The 12354-nt window shown below is 39.1% G+C and overlaps 1 protein-coding gene across 3 annotated transcripts in view; it reads right to left on the bottom strand.

Moving 5' to 3' along the window:
* Positions 1–12354, bottom strand: part of ZCCHC7 (zinc finger CCHC-type containing 7) — a 134059-nt gene that overhangs the window by 114921 nt on the left and 6784 nt on the right. For all 3 annotated transcript variants that reach the window (XM_079959506.1, XM_079959508.1, XM_079959507.1), the window contains exon 2: positions 8906–9612. In XM_079959506.1, the coding sequence (XP_079815632.1) occupies positions 8906–9593 (688 nt within the window). In that variant the 5' untranslated portion in view covers positions 9594–9612. The remainder of the gene's footprint in view (positions 1–8905; positions 9613–12354) is intronic.

Raw genomic sequence — 12354 nt, 5'->3', positions numbered from 1 at the left:
CTATAGCTAGATAACATGTTCACCATTGCCCATGCACCCCACAACTTCTATCAATTCAGATGTCTGAAAGAGATGTGTTTAAGGGCTCTGCACCATAAAGAATCTAAGTCATAACATTATACAAATTGGCAGCAATCCTCTTTACATGAGAATATTTTAAGAAGTCACATACTACAAATGTAAACTGATTTCTCTCTCTGCTTCAGTGAACTGCCCTGAATGTTGTTCCTCATATCCTATCATTGTCTCCCTGAACAGTGCGCAGACCCTATCTAATCCTTTTAACTTTTTTTTCTTCTGTTAAATACATGTCAGGCTAACAGTGGACATTGGATAAATAAAATAATGACCACCAGGGCTACATTACACAGCAAGTTTTTTCCCCATTATTGTAATTGTGCATACTATATAGAAGCATAATTTAATTGTCAAGAGACTGATTTACTTCACAAGGCTGAAGGGCCCACAAGTATATGCAAAAAAAGAGGGAAGAAGAAAATGCATTCACATGTGACTGCCGTATCTTGGACTGAAAACATACATTTTATATTTTTAAAAAATGTGTTAAAGAAAAGATTTGCTCAGTTTCACGGTTTCTTTTTCCGGTAAAAAAGTATGAATTCAGCAGCTTTTACCCCCAAGGATGAGGGGAAGAAGGGGGGCCTGCATTTAATCCCGCACACACAAACGCCGCACCAAAAATAGGTGACAAATACATCACGGGGTGCGTGCCTGGCTGCAAAGGTATCATTCAGGAGCAGGGTGTGCTCAATCCCTGGCCTGGATGTGGTCTCCCAAACCACCGTTTTACACGAGGAAGGAAAGAAGGACATTCCCTGGAGAGAGGCCTTTTCCAGGCTTGGATCAGGGCAAGTAAACTTTATAGTGAGAACCATTGTGATGTCATAACTTTATATTAGCAGGGCCACACATGCATGATAAAAGATAATATTTAGAGGAGCTGTGGTAGATTTTGCCATGCTTTCTTCTTTTCCCAGAATTTAATCAGATTGGCACTGCACAGGAGATATGAGTCAGGATTCTTAAAAAGTTACGAGTGAAATTATCTTAATATTAGGTTTTCTTGGAATACTCTGTCAGTACTCTTGCCCCTCTCATTTTCAATACTATAATTATACCATATGTATTACCACGTTAAAGTTCTGCAAAAAATAAATAAATAAATCAACCAATCAAAATAGAACTACCAAATTCTGCAAAGTACAAATAAAATAGTTGGGGAGGCTGAGCAAAATGCAGATATATTTATGTTAAAACACACTCCATAGTCATGGGACTTTGAGAATGAAAATACTGCTTGGATGACATAAGACTTCTCCATTTTTAATGGTGGGGGGGGGGTTCTAAGGCGGGGCTTAAAAGATATGGCAAGGCTAACCAAATGCTGGTGTAATACTGGCTTGTAATAGACAAACATAAGATTATAAGAATGAAAATGTCAAGTACTCTATGACTTTTGTTATTCTAACATGCTGAAGAACAAAAATGTCACCAGAGGTTGGGGATGAGGAGTGATTATTATTTTATTCTAGGCAACTATGCAAATGTCGAGACCCCAATATTTGTCACTACATTTATAAATACATTAAGATCCAAGTACTGACATTATTTTTAGAAGATGCCAGCGTACAAAGTAACTGTACAAAACAAAACCATGGGCATGAATTTATTTGAAATTAAGACCAGCTTATTATGGCAGAGCTTGTTTCAGGCATGAGGTGCAAGAATGTTTCTTTAAAGGACAGGTTTTCACAACAGCTATTTGCAACAGTATCTATTAAATATTAGTCAGAACTAATTAAATCAAGAACTAAAATTTCATCAGAATGTGATTATTTAGGGTGCTGCTGGATGGCCAAAGCGAAGCAAATGCATCCGCTTGTCTCTCTTTCTTAAGCTTTTATAGCAGCCATTACTCACCAGTAACTATTGGAATAAAGGCAGGGAAGGCACAGAAATAAACACACAAACTCCAACTTTTACGACCCTTGTTTGAAGATATTATCATAAATGTATTGAAGTCAGGCAGTGTATATCACAATGCATCGGGCTTTTTTTTACAAATGTAAATCTAATAATGCCAAGGCTTACCAAGACTTATCAACTACTTCCTTCCACCTTATATTTCACAATAATTTATATTATTAACTCTCTCTCATACACTAATATTACATGTTTAGCATGCTCAAAGGATTGCTATTCCAATCTTTTTACATCTTCTTTTCATTTCAAATAATGTTCTGGATTATTTTCATACCATATATACTTTTCATAGTTACGATTCCTCTCTTTGCTTCTGCCACCACTTGGCCAGAATGACAACAAACAAATTATCAAATTATAATGACAACACTGTTACTGTCTACATATAATTTAATCTTATCTCACACTGACTTTTGCCAACTGCTAAAGCAGATCTGACGCATTGTTGCCATCATCTTGTTTTCCAAAGGGGCACATCTGCACTCCGTTTAATTGTTATAAAATTTTATGTAAAAAAAAAAAAAAAAACAGACCAAATTACTTTTCCCACCCAACCTCACAGCTCAAACAACAATAATGCAAAGCTTCTTCCCCAACCTATAAGAAACATTAATAGATGGGGATAAGGAAGAAAGATCAAACTGATGAGGGAAGTGGAAAAAAAATTCCCCCTTTAACAATCAACAAAATGACAAAAAAGGGAAAAAAGTGGAAAAAGTCACCCAGAATATATGACCATGTAAGCATGGGCACTCTTGCAGAAAACCTAGTCTGCAACCCAAAGCCATGGGAAATTTAAATTAGTTAAAGCCATGGTCCACAATAGGCAGAGAAATCTGCACAGATAAAAGGAGGCTGTGAAGGCTGCAGGTATACTTAGCCTAGATCACCAGAGATTTCCACACAAACTTTATTAGTTTTATTAATTTTTTTTAAATAATCAAGAGATTCAAGAGTATCCACATTACACTGCAAAGAAGATTAACTTTTTTCCTTTAATCAAATATCCATATGCATGTGCTGTTTCTAGCGAAGAGGGGTAGAAGGATTCCCATTGCTTATTACAGCTCCAGGGTGCACAGTGTTATAATTCATGCACAAAAAGCTCTTCCTATGTTTAAATAATGTTAACATTCCCATAAACAAAAGCAAGAGGAAAAGTTAAAAATAAAGCAGCAGCAGCTTTAAACTTGGTGCATTCTCCTCCATGAAAAGCAGAACATATTACATCATTCCAAAGTTATTCACCAGTTCAATGGTCCTGCAGTGCATGGACAGAAGTCATATTTTTTTTTACACCAACCTATGAATTTAATTTGGTGTGGCATGACTAACTTAATCTATCCTTCTGGAAAATTGTAACTTAATTTACTTATCATCTTAATATGTATGTTAACATTGTCAAATCAAGATTTCATTTTGAATCTATGGACTTAGAAGTAAGAAAATCCCATCTATTTTAGAGAATATCAAATGGTGGAATAATAATAATTAAAAAACTATCTTTGAAAGTAACAGCCATATGCAACCTGCGTATGCTGAAATACAAAGCTGTAACAATCATCACAAGAATTGAGTACAGCTTTTTAATGGTAGGAGGATTACATGAACTTTCCCTGTATATTTTAGAGCTCCTAATAGATCTCAACTATACTTACTAAAATGGTTTTCTGCTTAAATCTTGCCCAATGTTTTTAAACGTATGTAAGATTAAAGTTCTCTTACAAGCAACCCTTCACACTGTGATGCTGCAAAGTACACATTTTCTTCAAGATGTACAAATATTATCTCACAAGGCACAATGCCCCCATTTTACAAGAAAATTCAGGTTTCATTTATTTTTGCCTTAACAAGATGAAAATAACGTTCTGAAAAGCATCAAAAATGTTTTGTGACAAAGGTCAGCCTCTCAGTAAACTGAAAATGTAGCATTTTGATAGCACAAAAGCAGAAATTACTAAAATAGCTACTTTTCCTATTCTTACTGTAAGTGGTAAAAACTGCAGCATTTAATAGTTCTGTTCTAGGAATAATGCTTTAACCACCTATTGTTGAAAATATTTTTTCGTGAATGGTTCAATTTCAGGATAAAGTCAACTTACATAAAATTTACCTAATTTCTATGTAAGCAAAAAATAGTTTTATTGGTCAGAAGGAAAAACAGTTTTAAAGATTTCTAATAAAAGATGAAAGATGCTTTCTGAAAAAGTCCCAAGGTTTAAAAGACATTGTATTTAAATATATTTTTTCTACTACAGCAATAGAATGATTTCCTATCAAATTAAACATTCACAAAACATTACTAAGAAAGTATCAGTTCTATACTAGATGTCGCTACAATTTTCAAGGATCAAAAACAGTGGATTACCACCACAAGGAAACAAAAAGATCAGTAAGGGAAACAAATCATTTTGAACTAAAATGTTGTTTTCCCAACATGCTAGTTCAGTTTTCTGCTTCTCTCTTTACTGGTAAAAAACTGTTGTTCAAAAAATAGTTGTTCAGCAGAAGGTTTTTAACTTTACCAAGGACTAATGCCAAAATTTTAGATTATTTCCCCAACAGCTACATACATAGGTAGTGAACTGCCAAAACATCAGCTGAAGTTCCAGTGTTAACATTAATGACGTGAAACCTTACAGAATCAACGTTTAGTTTTCCTAACACTGAGTGTGCCTAGTAGCTACACTGCATGTGGAATAAACACCACCAGTGCTTTTTTTTCCTGGGGGGATGCAGGGGTACACATACCCCTAAACATTTTGTGAATCTAAGTTTGGCCTCATTGAGGGGCAGTATTTCAATATGAGTAGGAAAATGAGAGTATCCCAAAACATTATTTTTGAAAAAAAGTACTGAACACCACCATATACACAATAGGGCCTGCTATGTTCAATAAAAGAGGCTTATTAAAAATAAGTGCCTATCTTTAAAAACATTCCTTCCTTTTAGAAGAGTGTGTTCCTCTCATTAATTCATGATTAAAAGTCTCCATAAATACTGATATGAACAGATAGCATTAACATTAGATAAAAAGCAAATCTGTTCCAAACACAGTGTAATATTTAAAGCCAATTCTTTTTTTTTTTTTAAAAAAAACCACACTTTGTCAATTTTGTAATGTAGTGGACAACATAAATAACTCTAAAGCACATCTGCTTACATGAGCGGTCATTTCCTACACATTCTGTTCTTCAAATTTCTCTTTTCACACCCTTTCTTTCATCAAAATCTAGGCTGGAAAAAGTGTACACTGTGATCCAAACCATCACAAATTCTGACCGTTGTTACTGCCTAATTTTAACAGGGGAATTGTGCAAATCTCAACAACAAAAATGGTTTATCTAAAGCAAAATGTTATTCTGAAAACATCACATCTTTTTTGTTTAGTCGCTTATCACTTCTGGAACAAGACTAACGTTGGATAGGATTTAAAGCTAGCCACATTCCAAATTAGCAGGTGGATGTCAGAAATACTGGGAAAGCAAGAATGACTGCACCATGGAAAGGACATGTAAACTAGTTGAAGTATCTAAATGCATCAATTTCCATAATTATTGAAATGCTAGCCAAAGCCACAATAAAAGTTCCAAAGCTTTTAATTAGACATACAATCTGCTGAGCAATTGCTGCAAAATGTAGCACAATTCAGTAGCACCTGGTATATATCCAGTGTGACTCAACGTCACACCAACGGATTTCTGCTTACACAATGGGATTTCTCCTCCCTCTTGTGCACACACACCCAAATTTACTCTGGAAGGTCCCCCAACATTCTAGAATATTTTGAGAACACAAAGGGGGCTTTAGGAGGAAAGAGAGAGCAGAATAGTCCCATCAAACAATCAGAAGTGTGTTTCACTAGCACAACTGGATTTCACCAAATTGCTGGTAAATTAATACCCAAATCATACAGAGAGAGGGAGAGAAGGAAATAAACTAGGGACTATTCTGGAAACATTTAGAGCTTTCCAAACTGTGTGTTGCGACATATTAGTGTGTTGGCTACAGTCTGTAGGTGTGACACGTGAACGTTCCCCGTGCTCCTCCAGGGGCTGGAAAGGGGTTAATAAAACTGAATTGCTGTGCGACAAAATGAAGTATGTTTAAAAATTGTGTCACCGACATGAAAAGTTTGGAAAGCTCTGATTTAGATATTCCTTCCTGCATGCCATCAGGGAATGAGAATGTTACAAAAGCTATCCTATTAGTTGTAAAGAAAAACAAGTTGTAGCAGCTTTCAGCATGAAGATGGACCGGCCTGCTAGCGCACTGGAACTGCTTTTGACCAATATTAAAAATGTGAAGATCAGCACAGTAGCGGGGGGTGGGGATTTGGTAAAAAATTACACCTAATAAGAGGAGAGGTAGATATTTTCACTGCTGTAAGAGATTAACCACCCCAGTTTGAGCCTGTACCTTGGGCATGCACAATGCTAACTCTCTTTTCCAGAACTTGTGAAGAGTTTGGAAAACATCTGCTTCAATCTTTGATTGACCACAGCTTGCTGTTTCATCTGAACACAACAAACTGTTAGTCTTAACAGTGGTTCTTTTCAAAGAAGCACACTTGGAACAGTAGGTCATGGAGTTGGCTTATTTCAACAAGCCACAGTTAAGATTAGCCACAGTTTAGGATTTGGATGCAACGCTGAACTGTTGTTAACAGAAAGCAGGAGTGAAAACCTCTGAACTCTTCAGGGCTCACTGGAGGACAAATGAAGAGGGGAGAATGTGTGAACCCAAGGTTTGCCTAGGATCATTGCCATGGCTTGCAGCCATTATTTTTCAAAGGCTAACATCCTGGTCAGAAAACAAAACATGGGAAACTTGACACATGTATAGCTCAAACATATAAAACCTTAGTTTGAAATAAGAATTTACTCCGTATTTATATAATTAATCACAAAATAAATGGTTCTCTGGGCAGCTCACAAATAAAGCATGCAAATGTAAGTAAATACACAATATCATACCATAATATTTACATAAAGACAGCAGCATAAAAACAGAGAAAGAATAAAAACATCCTACCAAAAATCTGCAGCAGTGGTTCAGAACATTAAAAATAGATTTTTTTAATGCCTGAGAGATTTCAAAAAGTATTTAACTGAGGCCAAACTGACCATAAAGTGGGTGCCAACCAACCCTCTCTGGAGAGGGAATAGCATGGCCCAGATGCAACCATTGAGACGTCTTTGTCTCCTGTAGCCATCCCCTTCATTTTATTTGGTGCAGACACACAGAGCAGGGCCTCTGAAGCTCATATGGTACAGGCACGTAGAAGAAGACAGTGTTTCAGATATCCTGGTCCCAAGGTGTTAGTTAAATCACTGGTCTTGCTTTTTTAACGCCCTTAAAACCTTGGGACCAGGAAACCTGAAAAACTGTCTTCTGAAGTCACACTTAGGTATTTGCTTCCCAGCAAAACCAAAAGACTTCTGAAAATTAGGAAATGTTCACATTAGCAATTTACAATAAAGCTCAAATATTTGAAATATACTTAATATTATAACTCAGTGCCAACAGGTACAGAGACTACCCTTCCTCTTGTTATAAATTGTGTTATAAATTACAGGGTGTTCAAAGCAGGAGCTGAGGGTGCATCATATGAAAGACACACTTCAGGAAGGATTTCGAATCCCATATTGGAGCAATACCTTTATTAGGCCAAGCAAAAAGTCACAGAATAGTGTGCAAGTTACAGAACTTGTCATCAGGCTAGATCAGCCTTCCCCAACCTGGTGCCCTTCAGATACTTTGGATTACAATCATTCAGCCTCAGTCAGAATGCGGCTGTATTGTGCTGGCTGGGACAGATGTGAACTGTAGTCTAAAGCATCTGAAGGGCACTAGGCTGAGGAAGGCTGGGCTATATGGTAAACGAAGTAAGGGAATGGGAAGAATAAAGTTGGCTGGTGGCTGCTGTTGACATCAGTCTGTCTCGAGAGACAATAGAATGTGCCTCTGGGAGTGAAATCAAGCTGCTATGTTAGCAGTGCAAGCCTGGGCGGTGCCTTGCTGATGTGGTCCAAAGGAAAGCAGAGCAGTACATTTGCCACCAACTTGGTGCCAGGAGTTGCTGGAAGGAGGTGTATAAGGCACCATCCAGCCATCTTAGGGACTCCACTCCAGATTTATGTAGGGTTTACTCCTTGGCCTTTGCTATTCCCAATGATCTCCCCCAAAATAGAGGTTTAGGATCAGAGTTTTCCTTCTCCTAGATGGGCTACCTTCCCAGGTTGACAAGCACCATTTGCCCCTCACTTCCCTCTACAGCATGTGCAGAACCTGCCTTCTTGACCACTGGACCCACTATTGGTCTCTTCCACTCAATCCGCCCATCAGCTATCCTCACCTAGTTTAGCCAGCTAATCAAAGCCATTCCCAGGGTATGACTGCTGTTTCATGCTGGCAGCTGCTAGGAGCCACAGGTGAGAACTGAGTGCAGAGTGGGGACCAAAGGTGGACAAACTATCCCAGAAGGAGCACAACATGTTCCCCACCAGAGGTACTATGCCTCCCCTAACACTCCATACACCCTGGCAAGTGGTAAATAAACAATAGAAACTTTATAATAAAGTTACCAGTGTGTACTTTGAGCAAATCTCCAGCTTTTGGAAGGTAACCTGTATTACAATGATAAACTGTGATAAGGAAAGCTTTTTTAAAAAAAATAATAATAAACAGCAATAACACACTTTAGGAATTGTCCTGAAAGGAACTTTTATATTTAGCAGATAACAGCTATGCTAAGAATGGGGCTTCTGCTACCAAAATGCCCATTACACAAGTGTGCTGTTACAACTGGATATCACTCATTGTTTCCATCAGAACAGCCAGATCGTCATCATAGTTCTGAGCTCTATTTGGAGTTATAATCCTAAAAAAACATACTAACCTTCACTGGCTAATGTTCCACAGCCCTCGAGGTTTAAGAGGATGTTGTCATCTTTGTCATCTCTGGCACCTCCCAGCAGCATCCAGCTCTCTACATTATCACTTTCAGAGGCAATGCTTCTCACATCATCTGCATTCTCATCACTAGAGCTGTCCTCTATTACTAAGATCTTGTGGATCATGCGAATACCTTCACGATGAAAGGAGACAGACTTTTCACTAGTCCTTTTCTCCTTTCTTGAAGTTCCTGTGGTCCATCCCTTTGAATTTGGAGTAATCTGAGAAGAATGTCTAGTGGGCTTTGGCAAGGTGAGCTCTGCAAGACTGTGTGTTCTTCCTGGCACTGGAGCTCCTGGTGTTGTTCGCTTCTGGAGCCTGCTTCTGTAAATGCTGTCTTCGGTGTCTGACAAGGTGATAACATCTGGACTATCTGAAACATGAGTGACTTCACTGTCTGAAATTATAACAAAGTTGTTGGTTTTTTCCTCTTTACTAACTGAACTCTGCTTTTGCCCAGATCCATGTTCTTCAGTTTCTTCTTCTCCAATAGCATCCTCATGGCCTTGTGCATAATGGACTTGGCTATAAAGGTGAAATTCTACTTCACTATCAATACTTTCTTCACTAGAAGACTCTTCACAGTAGAGATCATCTTCAAATGCTTCTATATCATCATATCCACCAAGCATTGTGGAAAGTATTTTGCATCTAGCAAAAGAAAGAGACAAACCAAAATAATGAATGATGCTAATCAATACCAAATGAAGATTTCATTTACATGCAAGTACCAACTTTTAAAATGCACAAAACCTCAGGCCAACCACTTTAACAGTGCAATCCCATGCATGTTTTTTTTAAAAAAAAATAATTTTTATTCGTTTTTCAAACACATAGTAGAAACAGAACAAAACAGAAAAACAAAAAAATCAAAACACAAACAAAAACATACAAAACGTTTAAACCAGTATAACTTCAAAATTATATTTTCATACCCTTCTTTCTTTTGACTTCCCCATACCTCCCCATCCCCGCATCCTTGTTTAGTGGTTCTTTAGCAACCCTTTAGTCAATTATCCTGATTCCCTTTCATTAAATTTCCTTTAGCTTTTTGGTTACAGCTGCAATTCTCTGCTTCTTACCCCATGACATCTTAGCATTCCTCAATTTTACAATAGTTTTTAAGGTATATTTTAAATTTCTTCCAGTCCTCTTCCACTGTCTCCTTCCCCTGGTCGCGGATTCTGCCCGTCATCTCAGGCAATCCCCTGCATGTTTTAAGGAGTTTACTGGAGTCCAATCAATCTCCCTCCAAACTACTTTCAATTTTATACCAGCTTCACCTCCAACTCGTCTCAATTAGATTTGACGAAAGCTGTTTTAAAAGCAGTTGAAAGAACTCTTCCTTCAGAAATGGAAGAATTTCACCATCCAATAATGAACCATTAACAACCCTGGCCATGGGTCTACTCAGCTGCAACTGACAGGTTTTCACTAGCTAAGATGAACAACATCCTCAAGGTAGAAGAGATCAGAATTATCCTAGCTACTGCACCAAGAGGACTGAGTCCAACACTGCCAATTTCAATTCTGCCCCTATGGCTGTGTCCAAGTCGGACCAATGTCAGCAAGTTTATCAGCAAATAATATAGCCAAGACATTGCAGTGATCAGCCTTTGGTTCAGCTTAGGGTTAGACCCTCACCACCTGGAAGAACACAAATGGACATAATTTCACTGAAGCAAAGGAAGGAGAAAAAGAGAAACACTACCTCTTTGTTGCCACCACAACACAGGTCTGCAATTGGACACTATGAAATGGTTGGTTAGATTCAATACAGTCTTTCCAGTACAGTGGTGCCCCGCAAGACGAATGCCTCGCAAGACGGAAAACCCGCTAGACGAAAGGGTTTTCCGTTTTGGAGGTGCTTCGCAAAACGAATTTCCTATGGGCTTGCTTCGCAAGACGAAAATGTCTTGCAAGTTCCTGCGGGTTTTTTTCCTTCCCCCCCCTTTTTCTAAGCCGCTAAGCCGCTTATCTGCTTATCCGCTAAGCCGCTAAGCTGCTAAAAGCCGCTAATAGCGCTAATACGCTAAGCCATCAATGGGCTTGCTTCGCAAGACGAAAAAACCGCTAGACAAAGAGACTCGCGGAACGGATTAATTTCGTCTTGCGAGGCACCACTGTATTGGCATTCAAGCCATCTCTGTATACTTCAGGTTCCCTGGCTCCTCGTTAAAACAGGGAGCTGGGGTCCAATGAAATGCACAGCATCAAGGAGCATCTCTGCCTATAGCAAACCCATTTCACATCCTGCTAGTGCAACAAGAGAGGCATCAATGGTACCACCTAAGTACCCCAAATCATTCTGGAAACTAAGTGGATCCCTAAGTCTCCAGGGCCAAAACCTTTCAAAGTAGTCTCACCTTTTCTTTTGCTTTCATTCTGAATACCTGTTGAGTCCCTCAAGAATACAGAAACCACTACATTTTCTGCAGGTGGTCACAATGTTTGGTACTATTAGGCAAGAGTGCTCTTTGACACTAGCCGCTCACAGCCAAGTCACATGAAACATCTGGCACTCATTCACATATGGATAAATTGAGTATAAAAGTGTACGTATCACATTTATGAAGGCTGTGTGTTTATACAAGGCATGGCATCTTGCTTTTAAATATTGGCCTCTTTAAAAAAATAAAATAAAAATGAGAGTATGTACACAGGTGACACAAAGGTGCACTGTGTCTGTGACTGGCAAAGAGTCATCCAGGGATGGTTCACACTGCCAGCCCCAGATTTAAAGAGTCAGAACAAGTTATTTAGGCACACAACCAGGCATCCTTACACTTTACTAGATATAGGCTTGCAAAGGGCTAAATGCTACTTGCCACACGAAAGTGGCACATTGACTGTCTGAATGCTCTGTCTTCCTCCAAGGGTAAGAAGGGAACTAGAGGCAGCTAGCCCAGGGAATAAAGAAATGGCTACTACAAGACATATGGGTTGGTGTCAGGGAACTGACATCAGAGCGAGAGGCGGAGGCAGGGCTCCAGAGCGATGCCGGAGAGGGGACCAGCAGGGGGGAAGAAATTCAGCGCAACAGCAGTAGAGAAGAGAGGGAGATGGAGGAAGTGGAGACAGCGCTCCAAGACCCTTCACCAGAGACTAGTGGAGAGACCGCTGACACGCCCCTGCCTTCCCCGTACTTGCGCAGACGAGTTCCGTGCAGGGAAAGTAGGAGGAGACTAGGCGTCAAACAGCTCTTATGCTGGAAGACGTTCAAGAAACACCCACTGACGGATTCTGCAAGTGACTGACCGGTCACGGAGTGTGAGCTGTCAGCCAAAGGATGGTTGGCCAGGCAATATAACTAAAACTGAAGGCAACTTACGGACAAGTAACCCCCTTACAACCATTATAGTTGGTGATCAACGAAGTTGCTTTTCTTCCACT

Source organism: Podarcis cretensis (assembly GCF_951804945.1).
Source record: "Podarcis cretensis genome assembly, chromosome: 17".
Lineage (NCBI taxonomy): Eukaryota > Metazoa > Chordata > Lepidosauria > Squamata > Lacertidae > Podarcis > Podarcis cretensis.
Note: the sequence above shows the minus strand (reverse complement) of the source record. Positions and strands in the feature narration are given on the sequence as shown.